The sequence below is a fragment of the Lynx rufus genome, unplaced genomic scaffold (genome assembly GCF_022079265.1).
Source record: "Lynx rufus isolate CCGP_SWC_20201006 ecotype Redwood Valley unplaced genomic scaffold, mLynRuf1.p SCAF_2, whole genome shotgun sequence".
NCBI lineage: Eukaryota > Metazoa > Chordata > Mammalia > Carnivora > Felidae > Lynx > Lynx rufus.
In genome coordinates this window covers 14,432,983-14,451,184 of record NW_025814834.1, presented here as the reverse complement: position 1 = coordinate 14,451,184, position 18,202 = coordinate 14,432,983, and the positions used below count along the sequence as shown (strand labels likewise).

Sequence of the window (18,202 nt, the reverse complement as noted above, 5' to 3'; positions counted from 1 at the left end):
ACAATTCCATTTAGGGGCTTAGGAAAGAACATTCCTTGACTGAGCTGGGGTGGGGAGAGGGGCTCCAGGGAAGAAAGGTATGCTTTCCGTAACTTCAGATGACACACAAAAGACAAAATCGGAAGTAAACAGGCTTTCTGGAGCGTTTTGTTGTAAGAAGCACCCGCAACTTTCTTTCTTTTAATAGGATACAGTGCTATGCTCCAAGCTATCAGGAACCATCCTGTTCTGTGCTTATTCTCTAAAGGGATTTTTTTTTTCTTTCCTGAGAAGAGCAGAAGAGAACGCTAATCAAGCACTGTTTCGCTCTTCCTTACATACTGTTCCATCTGCCTGTGCTGCACAAAAGGGGCGACGTAACGAGAATAATCCCCCGCACAGCTATTACCAACTGTTGCAATAATCTGCATGGTACTAATGTGCACCATATTGAACATCCTGCGATCTACTAGTTTAAAATAAGGTTGTCTTTTGAAGTGGGTTCATTCTAATTATTACTTACTCATTTATATTGCAGGTCAACTTCCAAAAAGGAGCCCCGCTAATTATGAGCTAGCAAGGGGGCAAATCTGCTTTCAGCCTGCCCCAATCAGTATTTCCCAGTGACTCAGTAAGAAATTCCAAGCAGCGTGGGGCTAGAGAATCTGGGACTAATTCTGTGTGCCCTTGCCTAAGGAAGACCTATAAATTGTACAAACCCTAACTCCCAGGCCAGAACCTTCTGTATCTGTGTGTGGGCTGTTTCCCTTTGCACTATACTCAGCTGGTTTAAAAAAAAAAAAAAGAGAGAGAGAGACAGAGACAGAGACACTACTAAAAACAATGCATCTTTCTGACCCAATTTGCTTCCCCACCACCACTGTCAACTACTGAGAGAGAGAAGCCTGCAGAGCGTGACGTGGAACCCGCCAGCATGCATGTGATCGGGGGGGAATCTTCCACAAATGACTGAAAAGAGACGCGCCTACAAAGGAAGCATCCTGGGCGATGTCTTTTCTTTCCCTAGACGTATAAATGAACTCCACAATCGTGTGCCCTTGAAGGGGGGAATCCTGCTTTTATTTTGTTAACTACTTTTTTCTAAAAGAATTTGCCAAGGATGAGAATAGTGGACTGAAATCCAAGCGGGTGAGCTCTTAGAAGACGCTCCAGCAGCACTGGCCCCAGGCGTCGCCCTCCCACGCGACCCTGGGAACACAGCCTCTGGTCTGTGCGCTCAGAATGAGACTGAAATACAACGGGCCAAGAGTCCAGGAAATTGAGCAGTATGCTAGGTGTTTGCTCTTGATGCCTGCGAGAGCAGCTACTGGAAAACACAGTTAAAATAAACCTTTGCAAGGAAAACTGTATGTAATATTATGCCAACGTTATAGATAATTAATAACAAGTCAGCTTAAGCCTTACCAAAATATTTTGCCGACTCTTAAGATTTTCTGTTTGGTCTCACAAGTTTACTAAAAAAGGTGACAATCACTACTTCACGTTACGAACTCCGTTTTATTATTTACGGGGGTGGTCTGTTTCCTTCAGGAGATTACAAGCTTCTTGCAGGCAAGAAGGCATCGAGAGCATGGTAGCCGTAAAGTCTGGAAATGAGTCACGTCGTGACTGTTTTTTTAATAAACCGAACCCCCCGGATTACGTCTTCTGCGGCACGTGTGGTACAAGTCACGCGCAGAATCTGGTGGGACGGTGGCATCCCAACCAACGGGGCCCAGCACGCGGGCCTCCGCGCTGCATCCAGGACAGCGCCCTGAGCAAACCACGTGACCTCACACCACGCAGTAGGCAGTGCCATGCAGGAGCGGCAAGCCCTCGTTTCCAGGCATCAGAGCCACCCTCGAGGGGCTCAGTAAATGTTTCTGAAGTTGAAACGGAGTCCTCGGTCCCTCAACTCTAAAATCTTCTCTTTTGAGTCAACAAAAAGTCAGCTCTTCTGCTACCTACATCACAGGTTGGAAAAGACAGGTAATACCCACGCTGGCAGACGTGAGAATGGAAATCCTGCCTGGAAGTCATCTGACAACATCCATAAAAAGCATTAAGAACGTACACATCTCCTGTCCCGCAGGGTCTACTTTCAGAAATTTGTCTGAACGAAATAGCTGAACAATCATACAATGACGAGGTCATGAATGCTCACTGCAGCATTGTTTAAAATAGAAAAAAAAGACAGAGTTGCCCACAGGTGAGAGGACAGACTGGCGGTTGCCAGAGGAGGTGGTGGAGGGAGGGTGCGACGGGTGACGGGGGTCAAAAGGTACCAACTTCCAGGTTGTCAAAGAAGCAAGTCCTGGGGAGCTGAGGTACAGCCAGGAGGCTGAAACCGCGCTGGGTACTTTGAAGTCACTGACAGGGTGACTCGCGCAAGTTCTCATCACAAGAAACAAAGATTTGCAACTGCGGTGGCGGATGCTAACCGGACTCAGTGCGGTGACCGTTCCCGATATGTGCGAATGCCGAATCACTACACTGTACCCCTGAAGCTAATACAGTGATATACGTTGACTATTTCTCAATTAAAAAAAAAAAAAAAAGACAGCGAGTTTGTTTAGACAGAGTATCCGTCTAAAGAACCAGAAGCGGCTTTAGAAGGTGTCTTTGGATGACTCTACTTCACGGAAGAGTGGACAGAGAAACGACGACACTCCTCTAAACAAGGCCCCATAACTCGTTAGCCGCGCAAACCAATCAGAATTCAGGTCTGCTGAAAAGAACACTACGTGGACACCACCCGGTAGAAAATAAAAGCAGAGAACAGTGACATACTTCCCAGGGAGACGAAAAGCACCTTGCTGCATCCCTCTCCCAGCATCCACTGACAGGGACGCTGTGGCGCCCACTTCGAGCCCAGCGGCACCGGGGACCGTCTCCAGGCTGAAAACAGCCTTCGTGCAGTCTGCGGGCAGTGCTGGTCGCCGTGGAAACCCTCTAACGGGCAGGGGTGCAGTGCAAAGTGACACACGGGAGCCCATCAGGCGACAACCAACGAGCACGAGGGCGCAGAGCGGGGCTGTGCTAGTCGGCACTGACAGCCGGCAGGGTGGGAACCCAAGAAGCCAGGTTGTGGGGGGGGGGGGGGCCCTCCACATCAGCCTCGTCTTGCTCGTTCCCTTACCTCCTCTCTGCTAACGTCCATGTTCCACACTGCGATTCCACCATCCGACGAACAGGAGACGAGCTGCCTCGTGAGCTGAAGGTAACACAGGGACTGCACCCTGTCACTGCAAACAACACACATCGGTCACTTGTCTCGACGTGGAAAAACACAGGCTCAAATCTCGCCCCTTGCTGGAACCAGCAACCGGCATTTTGCCACTTTCAGGTACGGTAATGTGGCCTCTGGCATACACTTTAGTCAGATGATGTGTAATGACTCTGTAACTTACTATACGGCATCAGAGTTTCCACGAAAGAAACACTACTTTCAAATCAGTCATTCAGCATCGCAGGCCACAGAGAAGACGATGGCTACAGTCCTCTGGGCCAATCCCTGTGGTCCATTCCTTTTCGGGGGCGCAAGATTCACCTACTTGTTCATAACGAAGAGCAAGGAGGGGTGACGCCCTTACTGGAACGCAACCCGGAAACAATCTCCTGACCTACAGACTTGTGTGAAGGATCGTTCCTCGGCTACTTTGCTACCCGACTCTGCTTACAGTGGACAGCAACAGCCTACCCGAGAGCGAGGAAAGGAAAGGCCAATGTCCTCTTCCTCTGAACACTAGAAGGCAAGAACCTGAGTAATTCGACATCATGGCTCAGGTGACGGGGCCTGTGTCAAACCACACCCGCACATTACTTTTCAGAATAACCAAACCGGTTAGGCATCCAGTTCCAGACTGGCTTAGCATGGCATTCCGTGCAAGCTTCCCCGGCCGAAGTTCTCACCCGCAGTCCTTAACCCACCCGTGCCCTAAGCAGATATTTCAAGAGGGTGACTCCTTGGGACAGACAGGTGGCAAGTGCTCTTTGGACAAAGAAGGAAGAAGACTCTGGGCTTTTATTTTTGGGGGGGGGGGGCGTCTATAACACCAGACACGCAGGGCTAACAGAAAAGCAGTCCAAGTTAAAAGTGGACAGAGTGAGCCCCAGCATATGGCTGCCTTCACAGATGGGAGTTTGGAAAACAGAGTATCAGAATACTAATACTGCCCCGCCTCCCCCACACTCAGATTCTTTCCCCACCCCCACCAACAGTCACGCACTGGTGGCCCTGCAGCAGCAGTGTGCGGCCTTTTCTTCCTCCGATGTCCCACATGATGATGCTGTTGTCAGAGGCTCCCGAGAAGAGTAACCGCTGAATAGGGTCCCACCAGAGGCAGGCGATGCTACCTACGGTGAGAAAGAGGAGAGGTGAAGTACAGCCCTGCACCTGCGCATACACGTTCGACAGCCAGACCGAACTAGGCCCGGCTGAGCCCCTGAGTAAAACCGTATCTTTGTTGTGCGAAAGGGCCTTCAACACTTTATCACGAGTCACAAGAAGACACGGCATACCTATCACCCAGAGTTACAAGACAGTGATCTGCAGTTCTACATCAAACTACTTTGAACACAAAGATGTTTAAAGAATTTTTCTTCGTTCTGTACCAAAAAAAAAAAAAAAAAGATACATATTTATGAAGGGTTAGTTCAGAAAAAGCTTTTGAGGGGAAAAAATAAAAGCGGACAATATTCAATGAGAAGAGACAGTGAAGATCACTGTGGTCAACTTAGGGAAGATAAACGTCTAGATTATTCCAGGTTGCCGGGGCCTTGCAGGTGTTTAACCTCAAGATGCATATGTGTAAGGAAATTAAGTTAAGGGTCTCAGAAAACAAAATGGTCTGCACACAATGATGCCTTCTATATTGGCTAAACTTAACAAATTTGATACCCTTGAGAAATCTTTCTACAGTTTTCTCTTTCAACAGATTTCTCTCTCGGCGGTTCTATTGATTACTGCTTGCCTAGAAAAAGTTGTCAACAAACTTAATAAAACCGAGCCAGTCACCCAAGTTAACGCTTCTGGCACGTATAGAGAAAACCGACGAAGTCCCATTCAAAAGCAAACAACGGAAACTAGTTTCTCACAGAGACTTAGCATAAGGGAAAAAAAGAAGCGTTCTGCAAAACTGGCTTCAGGGAACAATTGTGCACAACTCCTGACCCTATTTAATGCTGTGCCCTGTACACTTCACTGGAGGCCTGACAGCAGATAAACATGGTCCTTTGCTATAAACGCTACTAAGCAGTCCCCAGAACCCCGTCTGTCCTTAGCAACCCAGAGAACACTCAGGAGCCTGGGGACCATGAGACCATTAGTCATAAACACAAGTGGTTTCCTTAGGGGCTGTGCCTTCCTGCCCGAATACGTTCTAACTTACTTACCCCCCTTTGCTCTACAAGATCCCCCATCTGACAGACTCGTTTTCACTCAAATACATTCGCTAGAAAGCACAGAGTATAGAGTGTATTTAACGTAGGATACCTAAAACACTATTTTCATAAGTAAGTTCATCATTAGTTCTTTCAACGGATCCCCCATTCTTCCATCGAAACCAGACGGTGCTCGAGTGTCTAATTTGTTACCCAAAATGGCCAAGTGAGTTTTAGAACTCTTCCTAGAGCCTGACCAACTCACCGCACTGTAGAAATGATAAAATCCCACCCATCCTTTCCCCTCCGTCGCTAACCAAGCAGAAGCAGAACAGCCCAGACATCTCTCCTAATTGTATTGTCTCCCAGCTCTTGTTCAGTGTCCTAGAAACTGACAAATTAAAAAAAAAAAAAGTACAACATTCTTCCAAAGGTCTTACCATTTATAAGAATTTTAAAAGATCTTCCGAAAATAATTTAATTTAAAAAGACACACAAAATAGACAGTATTATCCACATGAACCATCTGGACAGGGTTTTGACGACACGGAACCCAGCCCAAGAGGCTACTTACAGTTAGCCTTCACTCTTTTAGATCTATATCCCACATCTGGCTAATCAAACCGGAACCGACAGGTCATAGGAGCTGATCATTCATGAAGCCCCAGGGCCGAGAACTAAATCCGGATGCCCAGATTAGGTGAAGAACCCGTGGGTGATCACACAGCCTACCTTCATGTCCTTTGAGGGTTGTAATAACTGAACAGGAGTTCTGTTCAAGCTTCAGCAGGGTGATCTGCCCAGAGTAATCGCCAACAAAAGCATACTGAGTATCATAATCATATCTGTGGAGAAGCAGTCAAGGATATATAACACAATCCATCCGAAAGTTGTAAAATTGAACAATGTGCCCTTTAAGGAAGTAAGCACAAGCCTAAAACTATGAGACAAAGAAATACCCAACTGAAATTCGGGCAACACATATTTAAAAAAAAAAAAAAGGCTTTTCAAGGCGGAATTCTTGGGAAAATTAATACTCACTCATTTGACAAGAATTCACTGAGTACCTGTTACTATTCCAGCCAATACTCTAGGGTATTGAAAAAAAAAAAAAAGAGCTGACAGAGAAGACAGACATCAAAACAAGTAGTCATAATCAAACTGCAATTAAGTACAAAAAGGGAAACACTCAATAATGAAAACAGCAAGAAAGAACTGGAACAAAATGGCTATTTATGAAATATCTCTGGAAATAATGTAAAACCGGTAGCAAATACGGACACAAACCCATCTTTCTTTTGGCCTGGATGAGACAGCTTGAAGTGCAGAGGATGATTCATTTTAAATCGCCGTGGAGAGTTTTAATCATCCAAAATGCAGTTATTTGAACAGTAGTAAATTTAAATTTTAAAAATACACGAACCATTGACAGCAACTCACTACTTTCTCGGTCACTTAATGGCCATAGAAACCGGTGGCCGAGCAGTAGTTTAAAACACATCAGGCTGCCCATTGCTTCAGTGCCAAAACACAGGTCAGGCACAGCCTGGGCTGTGCCTTTGTGCTTCTGCACCATTTTCTCGCAATCCATATGAGAAGCCTACCCATGACAGAAACACTTCCTTAGCACAGGACGAATCAAAGTATTTTTCCCTTATCTGAATCTCAAATGTATGGGACTGCTTTGAATGCTTATTTTAAAGACCTCATGCTGTGCATTCATTTGTAGCAAACATTTTTCATAAAGCCTTTCCGTGGAAAAAAGGGATTTACCGCGCCAGACATCCAACTCTGGAAAAGGAACTACTATGGGGTATTTGCCTGTTGACAGCCTTGAGCGCACCGTCCCTGAGATACACCGCTGCCGCGGGTCGCCTGTAAGGGCAAATTCTACAGGAAACAAGTTCCAGACAGTAGAAAACTGTGAAAGCAGCAATTTGTTAGCGTTCTGAGGACCCTAAGGCATCTCTGAGAATGTTAAACGGATTATGAACCCCCTCCACATACACGCCGACCAACTATAAACCTCCCTTAAGTCCATTTATGAACTCCAGGGTCACAAATCCTTATTATATATTCTTTCAGGGTCTGCAAATGATCGAATAAAAGATCGACCCCCTTTTTGTTTTTCTTTATTCAACAAAAAGGTCTTTATTCTCACCTTGAAATGCAAAGGAATGAGGGGGTGAGGGGGGTTGATTAAGGAGGTTTAGGTTTCCAAGGTTTTGTATTAAAAACAGACAGTACTTCCCGGCAGAGAACGGCAATTCATCTGATAATGATTTTTAGTAAACCACCCAACTCTATACCAAAGAAAGGCGGACACAGAACTTCTTGGATTTTATGCGAAGTACGCAGGAATCGCTCAATCTCTGGATCTCAACCGCCAATTCACGATCAGATTCGAAACGAACTGCCGCGACAAGGAGGCGCCGGGCAGGGGAAGGGCCCGCCCGCTGAAGGATACTGTAAACACGAGGCCCAGGAAGTGAAGAAGTGCCTCCCGAGCATGTTCCCGCTGCGGGTGCACATCCAGCTGACGCACTTGTCGTGGCCGGTGCTGATCACCCACTCGGCAGCCATGCTGAAGATAATCGCAGACACTCGGTTCTGATGAGCTGCGGGAACACAAAGGGAAGTCTGCGCCCTTCACGAAGAAACGTGACCTTCCGAATCTGAACGGAGGCGCGCGCCTTCTCCAGCCGGCTGGCCTGGGGGCTCACGGTCTCAATTACCCTACCACGGAAACACCCGGGCTCCGTGAGCCAGCTTTCAGATGACCTTCCCAGCCCCAGCTCAGCACCACACACTTTCTTTCCGTGGCCCAGCTGCCCTGTGTCCCTACTTGGGTGGACGATGGGAAGCACAGCTCACTGAAGACTGATGCTCAAGAGGGATTCCAACAACAGATCAAAGAACAGACTTTTTTTTTTTTTTGGCTGTACTCGAGAGAACATTTTTCCTTTGCTATTAATTATCAGTCCCATATGGAATGTGGTAGTCTTTTCTTAAAGGAACAATGTTTTTTTTATAGTCTATCACTTTAGTACTTTGATCTTTTAGAAAACACTGACATTGTGAGCAGGAGAAGTTCCATTTTCTGAAATTAAAAAATAGTGCAAGCATTTTGATTCTGGAATATTTTCTGTTTGTCTGAAACTTTTTGTTATTTATAAAGACAAAGTGTTTGTGGAGTTCTGTATTCCAAAGTAACAGCTGAGAAAAAGGAAGGCATTCTATCATGTGACCTGTCAAATACTTTCGTTTCCAGGTTGATTGTAACCACACTAGGGCAGTAACCTGTCTAGTCTACTTCATCTAGTATAGGACCTGGCATGCAGCAGGTGTTTAATAAATGCCCAGTCTGATGAATGAAGTTAGAGGCTGGACAGAGAAACTGTTTGACCTTGCTCTCAGCTGTACAGGCTGCTTCAAAAGAATTGAGGGACTCTTTCTCATACATTAATTCGAAAACACTACAACTCTATGAGTATATGGGCAAAATCATCAACAGACATTCATAAAAGATCACAAATGATCAACCCTAAATAAAGCTTAAGTAACTTTTAAATTGAGAACTTTTTGACTATCAAACTGGCAAAAAACATTTGTAAGAGCAATGTCGTACAGACTTGATGAGCAGATACTTTCAGCTACTCATGGGATTGTAAAAATTCACACTATTGCTGGGAAGAAGTTTGTAAAAGAAATCTAGAGCATTAAAAAACTTGTTTGAGCCAGCTACTCCATTTTTAGGCATTTGTCTTAAATAGAAGTAACCCAGGGCTAGGGGATTAGCATCAGAATAATAGTCAAGACACACACACACACACACACACACACACACACACACACACACACAAACACATACCTCTGTGTGTGTGTGTGTGTGTGTGTGTGTGTGTGCATGTGAATGTTTCATACGCTCACCTACGTATATATACACTGTCATACAGGTCAGTGTGTGTTAGCAAAAAATGGAAGCACTACCCATGCTCCAAAATAGAAGAATGGGTAAATTAAACCTGGTCATGCACCCAATGGAACAGTATAGAAAATTTTGAACGGTGATAAGCAGGAAAGGATGGTAAATATCTCTAAGAGTTAATAGCCTCCTGTATAATTGGGGAAACACCACTAAAAAGTTCACGTGAAACCTAATTTTGATCATAAGAGGCAGTGTTCTAGTTTTGTGTGCGTCTATCTACACACATATATATGTAAGTATGTGTGTGTATCATAATTACCTGGGTAAGTCTTGATAAAGTTCATTTTATTAAAATCTTCAGAAACATGAAATTCCTAAAAGTAAACACATGCAATAAGAAAACAGTCATGGTTTTAAAAACAGGAACTTAACTTTCAAAACAAAGGAAAATCCAAACCTAGCTATGGCCAGAGGTGGGACTCAAGATTAACTCTAGAAGAATACTATGGAACTGCTTCTTTCATTGGGCTTGTCCTCAAGCCACTAGTTCTTTTGGGGAGCAGACCGAATACGGAAGGTGCTGCGGACCAGCACAGTATTTTTCTGCAGTTCTCCCTCTGCGAGTGAGAGCTTTGTATTCCTTCTCCCTCCGCTGCAGAGGAGGGCTTGTTAATTTTGCAGTCCTGGTTACGCTGAGCATTCCTCAAGATGACGTCCGTAAAGCAAAATTACAAAGACCCATTATGAACAGAGTTCTCAGCTACACTGAAAATATGGCATTGGGTACCTCACCAATGTAAGGGGGAAATTACATATATTTCATATAGAACACATACAAAAAAAAAGGAAGTGTAGAGGTTGTGGGTGGTTTGCTTTTTTAAAATACTCTGTATCTTCCTAATTTTTTATAGACAGGGCAATACTTTATAAGTAGGAAAAAATAAAAGTATATACTTGTTAATGAAAAAATCACCTTCAGCATAAAACGAAGACACAACTCTAAAGAGAAAGCACTATGAATTCTATTGATCGATGCTAAGTAATAAGTTTCTAAGGCTCTAAGTAACATGGACATTGTGAATTGTTGACAAAGAGAAAAAAAAACTCACAAAGGAATACTGATCCCTTGCTCTCCATCTTGGTATTGGAAAGTACAAAAATGTACCAGTATATATTACCATATATGTGTGTGTGTGTGTTCATATATGTACTATAATATATATTATATATCCTCAGATGTAAGATAATATATATAATATACAGTATATATGCCCAGTATAAATGTACTAGTATATATCACTGTATATATACTCATCTGTATTGGGTGGAAAATCAACAGATCATGTGCTAATGAACAGTAAACCGGATTCACATTGCCCCTTTGCACTGAAGAGGTGTGTGTTTTTTCTGTGCTGTTCTATAATCTACCCCTGAACCGGGAGCCACAAGAAGGGTCCCTGGAGAAATCAATGTGCAACCACTGCCATCACTGGAGAAATTATTTGTGCTTCGTGGCTTCTGGTTACACACGTGCATGCCCATTGCCACGGTATTCCTATAAAATTTTCAGGACACAAACGAGAACATTTGCATTTACGGCTCCGTGAGGCATTCACCGCAGCCCCAGACTGACGGGCGAGGAGCTGAGCAAGCCTGACCCTGCCCGCCGCTGAGTGAACTGCTTGGGCAGGGGGCCTGTCCTTTCCACCGGCTTCTTCCTCCCTGGCTCTTCCACACACTCGAGGCCTCTTATCTTTTCGTTTCAAAACCAAAACAAGCAAAAAACCAACAAAACTGTTTTTAACAATCCTCCGACTTTCTTCGGCCCCTTCTCTGAGATCAGCCCACACTGGCTGCCCTCGGGCCCTCCAGCTGCTCTCTCCTGGTCATTCTTCCACCCACCGCCCTCACGGCGCTGCCACCACTACAGAGAAAGGGCTTTCCCTTCCTGGGATGTCCCCAGGGTCATCTTCCAGGCCTGACCTCATCCTCTCTCTGCTGCACCTGACAGTTACTCACCCCCATGTGAATTTCCCTGCCCCTCTGGCTTCCACGGCCACAGCGTCCTCGCTGGCTGTCCTCCAGCTCTGCCCATTCTGCCCCCGTCTCCCCCATGGGCTCCGAGCCCTCTGATTTCCTTCCTGCTATTCCCAGGGAACGTGACCTTGGCCCTTGGCTCTTCTCAATCCACCTGCTATCCCCAGTTGGAGCCGCCCGGCCACTGTTAGCAGTTTCCGCTGACACCTATATTCAGAGAACTCCCAATTCCAGACCAAACCCTTGAGGTTCAGGCCCACGGACCCAACTGTCAAAACGGACCTCATCAACTTCCCCTCTGTATCAGCATCTTTTCTTAGAGGGCAGCTGACCGCTCACCACCACCATCCTGGCTAAAAACCTGGAAGCCATTTTCACACAGCTCTCTGTTAAGCACCCACATCCCACCAGACATCAAGCCTGCTGCCCAGACAGTTCTCGAAGCCATCACCTCTTCTCCAGCACTACCCCCAGTGTTTCGCAGTCTCATGTCAGGGTCCTGAAGTAGCCTCTTAGCTGGGCCACCTCAGTTTCAGCCCTGTTCCCCCGAACTCCACATACAGGCACGCTAAGCTCACAAAAATAGAAACCTGATGAGTCTATGCTCCCCGGCTTACTGCTCTTCAATGGCTCCCCTTCGTGCAATGATTACCTAATGTACTTGACCCTGAGGTTCGCTGTTGAGAGAGGTCACTGAGAGGACATGACCACCAGCTGGCCCGTGAACTGGGGCCCTGGCAATCAGCAGTCAGAGGCCCCTCACCCTTTTCCCTGGTCTCTGGTAAGCGTGTGTCACTTGGCGTCCCGTTCCCAGAGGCTGTCCCAAGGACACAGCCTTGATGGCGACGTGCTGTTGGGACCATCTGGACAGTATACGTGACTGAACCCAGTGAAGGCCACTATTTAAAACTTTTAAGATTCGGGGGCGGGGGGTGGGGCAGAGACTTCCTCATCTCGCAGCCATTCAAGACAAGCCTTGTACGTAGCCCCCTGGCTTCTTAAACCTGCTCCCCACCGCTCTGGAATGGCTCACCTCTTTCTTCGATCTCTCCCTACCTTCTGCTCATTCTCTCCCCCAGGTGAACACAGCCATTCTTACCGCTGAGAAAAAACCACCCTCGATGCTGAGGACTACAGCCGAGGCTCCCAATGGGCTTCAGGCTTGCATATCTGATGCTAACTTCGCATGGGCGGCCACTGCTTATCCCCCTGGTCTCTCAACTGTACGGCTGGGTTCCTCGTTGTCCTCTCTCCCTCCAAATGTCCCCTCCTCACATGCCCCCAAGCCTTTGTCTTCTCAGTAAATGACACCACTGTGTACCCAGTGACTCGAGCCAGAAACCTGGCTATCACCAGCCTCCTCTTCTTCCCCTCGCCACAACCAATCTTTCCCAGACGCACCTCAAATCCACCCACTTCTGTCCACTGTCCCCGTCAGCGTCCTCTCTCCCAGGGTCACAGCCTGACCATCCAGCTTCCATTCCTGCTGCCCCCCCAAACTGATCCATCCTCCACCAAGCAGCCACAGGGATCATTTGAGCGCATAAATGATATCCTGTCACTTGCCTGCTGAAAGCCCCGTAGAGCTTCCCACAGAGTCTACAGCAAAACTTAAAACTTTATCCAGACCCACCAGGCCCGACACGACCCGGCCTCAGACTGCTTCTCCCATCGCCCCCCAGCCCCGCCCTGGTGCTGAGCATATTGTTATCACACCCAAGGATGAAATCGTGGATGTTCTCACTTGCTCCAAGGTGGTGTCAAAAATATCAATCCAGCAAGCTAAACCCAGAGCAAACAGAAGGAAGAAAATAATAAAATTAGAGTTGAAATAAATAAGCGGACAATAGGAAAAACAAAAGAAAAAAAAAAAAAAAACACTGAAACCAAAACTGGTTCTTTGAAAAGATCAAGGAAATGGACACCCATTCATCAGCTGGAGCCAGGAAGAAACAGCGAGGACTCCAACCACTAAATCCAGCAACGGAAGGGGGACACGACCGCCAGCCTTGCAGAAGAAACACAAAGGCTCGTGAAGGGCTGCTATGCCCACGTGACAGAATCCCATTCCACCATAAAAGGAATGAGGCGCTAATTCAAACGCAACACAGATGAACCTTGGAAACATGCTGAGTGAAAGAAGCCAGACACGAAAGGCAATGCATCCTATGCGACTGTTTACATAAAATGTCTAAAACAGGCAAATCTCTGCACTCGGAAAGCAGATTTGTGATTACCAGGAGCTGGGAGAAGGAGGCGTGGGAGTGACTGCTAAAGGGTACGGGTTTCTTTGGTGGGGGTGGTGAGAATGTTCTGGAATTAGAGAAGGTTAATGGTTGTATAATCTTGTGAATATACTACAAAACCAGTGAATTACATACTTTAAACTGGTGAAATTTCACGCGAATTATACCTCCATTAAGAAAATACACGTACACACATCCACGCAATTAGAATCATAAAAATACCTACAATCTACACTAACTTGAAATCTTGAATATCTAGCCCTTCGCCACAGATAGTTTGAGAAGCGCTGCCTTAAACGGTCATATGAGCTGTTGGCTCAATGACCAGTCACCAACCTTGCCCTCTGTCCCTCTCCACGGTTACACTTACATACACGTGCACACGTGTGCACACAGGCCGTCTGCCCACCCCCCCGGCCTGGCCCCCTTCACGGTTCAAGGATGGGGCTGCTGTAGGCCTCACATTCACCTTAGGAAAGCTGTGCTTTGTGGCTTAGGCTGAACACCACACTATCAATCATGAAAACATTCTGAGCTCCGTGACTAGTTTAAAAATAAGCACTAATTAAAATTAATCCATGTTTAGGCCTAATACCCATACTGAAGTAAAAAAATCTTTGATGCCAAACCATCAGGCATCCATCGTTCTTTATTCCAACCGTCCAACAGGCGTGAACGCTGGGTGGGGGGGTGGTCAATGTAACGCATGCACTCTGGAAGCGACCTACCATGACGGCTCCATTATCCTGGCCCACAAATATCCGTCTGCTGTCGTGATGGTAAGCCATAGCAGAGCAAGGAGCTGCCAGAAAGACAAAGACCATATTAAAGGCAAAGCTACGCATTCTAAGTCATTGTTCAAAACACGTTATTTAAAAAGCATACACGATTTAGGTTTAAAAAAGAGGGCAAGAATGTTCTGTAGAAAATAATGATGTAAACGGAAAAGTTAATGGTTATTAACCATTATTGAAGTTCCTATTGAAGTTCTTTCTGCTGCTGCAGTTTAAAATTCCAACTCAGGGGCGCCTGGGTGGCTCAGTCGGTTGAGCGGCCGGCTTCGGCTCAGGTCACGATCTCACGGTCCGTGAGTTCGAGCCCCGCGTCGGGCTCTGTGCTGACCGCTCAGAGCCTGGAGCCTGTTTCAGATTCTGTGTCTCCCTCTCTCTGACCCTCCCCCGTTCATGCTCTGTCTCTCTCTGTCTCAAAAATAAATAAATGTTAAAAAAAAAATTTTTTTTAATAAAAAAATAAATAAAATTCCAACTCAAAAAAATCTCAATTGTTTTGCATCTTTGAACAGAGCAAGCGGGCATGCAGATTCATCTGGCTGTAATGCCCACCTGTAGGCTACGGAGTCCACAGACTGGTGCTCGGTGCTCGGAGTGAGAAATCTGTTCTCTAAACTCAGCAGGCCGTCCTGCCCCACCCCCCTTCCCCATCACAGCTAACAGAGTGGCTGGAATCATGGAAAAGGGGTTCCCAGCGCCAGAATTCCGATTCCACAGCATATGTGAGCCAAGTTAGGAAAGCCACTTTGGGATTATGTTTTCTCTTCCGACGGTCAAAAAAAAAAAAAAAAAAAAAGCCGGGGAGGGGGGTCCCTTTGCGATGACACACACAGCCTCAGTTTGGAGTACTGCAGTGGTAAGGTGCACAGTGGTGTTATGTGACCGGGCTAGCACCTGCTTCTTCTCACATCCACAGCCCTTTCCAGGTTCTACCTATCTGTCTTCCTTCTTTCCTTCCTTCCTTCCTCCCTCCCTCCCTTCCTCCCTTCTCCCTTCCTTCTCATTCCAGAGAATGAGTCACAGAGAGGAGAAACTCCAAATCATCTCCTTCTGCTAAAAATCAGAATTAAAATGATTTGTGAAATGGAACACTTGAAATGTTTGGGTTCGCTGCAGCCTAAAGAATTTCTATTGACCATGTGAGAACCACCATGAGGGAATACGTACCGTGAAACAAACTTGAGCTTACTTTGAGGTAACCCTTCTTACAAAAAAGTAAAAGAAAAAATATCTTATAAACGGCATTACCATTTGAAAATGGGTTAATTTAAGGTTCTCTCTCTAGAAAGGGCTGACATTTTCCACTGAAGGACAAAAGTAAACTCGAACACTGGACTGCACCTGAAGGCAAAGACATAGATAGCTGCATGATGAGATGATGGAAAGAGGCTTTTTCAAGTGCAGAGAACTACCCAGCTGGAAGGCAGGTGTTACCGCAGCGCGCACACAACAATCACACTTGACTGAAGTCCGTACCCCTCATCCACCACACTGAACTGGGGGACTAGAAAGAATGACCAAGTTTAGGGCCACCTGGGTGGCTCAGTCAGCTGGGCATCCGACTCTTGGTTTCGAATCAGGTCACGATCTTGTGGTTTCGTGAGCAAGAGCCCCACGTCAGGCCCTGTGCTGGCGGCATGGGGCCAGCTTGGGATTCTCTCTCTGCCTCTCTCTCTCTGCCAGTCCCCAACTCATGCTGTGCCTGTCTCTCTCAGACAAATAAAAGTTCTTAAAAAATTAAAAAAAAAAAAAAGAACAATCGAGTTTAAGAATTATAGCCCCAAAGGTATATGTATCTTAGTGTAATGTACAGTAAAACCTTGATTTGCGAGCATAATTCATTCTGGAAACGTGCTCGTAATCCAAAGCACTCATATATCAAAGTGAATTTCAAGAACCATCGGCTCAGTTGTGATGTGATGTCTGGCATCACCTACTGCTTGTACCGCAAGATATCGCTTGTTTATCAAGTTAAAATTCATGAGATGTGGCGCCTGGGTGGCTCAGTCGGCTGAGTGTCCGATTTCGGCTCAGGTCATGATCTCAGGGCTCGTGAGTTCGAGCCTCATGTCGGGCTCTGTGCTGACAGCTCAGAGCCTGGAGCCTGTTTCGGATTCTGTGTCTCCTTCTCTCTCTCTCTGCTCCTCCCCTGCTCTCTCTCTCTCTCTCTCGCTCTCTCTCTCTCTCTCAAAAATAAGTAAACATTAAAAAAAAATTTTAAAAACTCATGAGAAATGTTTGCTCATCTTACAGAACACTCACAGAACAAGGTATCTGCAATCCAAGGTTTCACTGTGCTCTTCAATAGCCATCATAAAATTATCTTTGGCAAACCAAACATGCGTTGATGATTTCAGATTCACTGTCGTCATTTTTGCTTACTTCTAGGTTGGAACAAAATCTTAACACTTTAGTTTTAAGCTTCTTTCGATTCTTTTTATGTCCAACCCCCCCTATAACAAACTGTCCATAAATATGTAAAATCCTCCCTTGTGTAAAATTTACAACGTGCTGAGTAGTTTTATGAGGCTAGAGAATTCTTACATTTAAAAAAGGAAGAAAAAACCTTCCCTAACTTATTTGTTTGGCATCTAAAGATGTCCTGGCTTTTTTCTTTTTTAATTTTTTTTCAAGTTTTATTTTTGAGAGAGACACACACAGAGAGAGAGAGAGAGAGAGAGAGAAAGTGAGCGGGGAGGGGCAGAGAGAGAGGGAGACACAGAATCCAAAACAGGCTCCAGGCTCCAAGCTGTCAGCACAGAGCCAACGCAGGGCTCAAACTCAGGAACCATGAGATCATGACCCGAGCTGAAGTGGAACGCTTAACCGACTGAGCCACCCAGGCGCCCCTGTCCTGGCTTTTTTCTAGAAGGGAAGGTTCTAGTGAGATAAGCAATATTAATTAAAAAAAAAAAAGTTTGGATATTCACACGGTTTTATAAACATGCAAAACACATACCATCTTTAACTCAGTGGCCTTTTATTTTTATTTTATTTTTTTTTTTTAAATTTTTTTTTCAACGTTTATTTATTTTTGGGAGAGAGAGAGACAGAGCATGAACGGGGGGAGGGGCAGAGAGAGAGGGAGACACAGAATCGGAAACAGGCTCCAGGCTCCGAGCCATCAGCCCAGAGCCCGACGCGGGGCTCGAACTCACGGACCGCGAGATCGTGACCTGGCTGAAGTCGGACGCTTAACCGACTGCGCCACCCAGGCGCCCCTCAGTGGCCTTTTAAAAAGGCATCACTGCCATCCAAACTCATATGCTTCCAACTCTAGTTTTGTAAATAAAGGTATTTTTGGTTTTTCCCTTCATTTATGCACTGTTTATGGTTGCTTTCATGCCACAGCGGCAGAGCTGAGCAGCTGCCACAGAGGCTGTGTGGCCTTCAATGTCTAGATGTTAGCTGGCTGGCCCTTTGCAGGAAAAGTCAGTGCCCACCCCGTGACTGCGGTGGGTGGCGTCACTCTGGAGCCAGACGGCAGGGACTGGAATCCCAACCACAAGCCATGGGTTTAACCCCTCTGGCATCGGTTCCCTTGTTGACCAAACGGTGAAAAGACCCCATCCCTTGCAGAGCTGTGTGATTTCATAGAAAGGTCCTACCCCAAAAAATGAGGCACGAGTCACCGGGTAGATGTGGACACTAGGAGGGACCGTTTTCCCCTTGGCTAGAGCAGATTCTGAAAGTTCTTTTTGCTCGGTGAGGTAAAGTGACAGAGTGACTCAAGTGTACAGAGCAGCATGCTAAGGGGCAGCTCCCTTCGCTCTGTCAGGCCCCAAGAAAGAGTTTCACCTGGTGGATGGCTGCTCGCGTGTCCTCGTCCTGCGTCCTCA

The 18,202-nt window shown here is 46.1% G+C and overlaps 1 protein-coding gene across 5 annotated transcripts in view; it reads right to left on the bottom strand.

Moving 5' to 3' along the window:
- The window catches only part of WDFY1 (WD repeat and FYVE domain containing 1), a 45,850-nt gene that overhangs the window by 8,932 nt on the left and 18,716 nt on the right, over positions 1-18,202 (bottom strand). For all 5 annotated transcript variants that reach the window (XM_047082773.1, XM_047082775.1, XM_047082774.1 and 2 more), the window contains 6 exons: positions 14,301-14,374; positions 9,609-9,663; positions 7,829-7,979; positions 6,094-6,206; positions 4,209-4,335; positions 3,119-3,224 (listed from right to left, as the gene is read on the bottom strand). In XM_047082773.1, the coding sequence (XP_046938729.1) occupies positions 3,119-3,224; positions 4,209-4,335; positions 6,094-6,206; positions 7,829-7,979; positions 9,609-9,663; positions 14,301-14,374 (626 nt within the window). The remainder of the gene's footprint in view (positions 1-3,118; positions 3,225-4,208; positions 4,336-6,093; positions 6,207-7,828; positions 7,980-9,608; positions 9,664-14,300; positions 14,375-18,202) is intronic.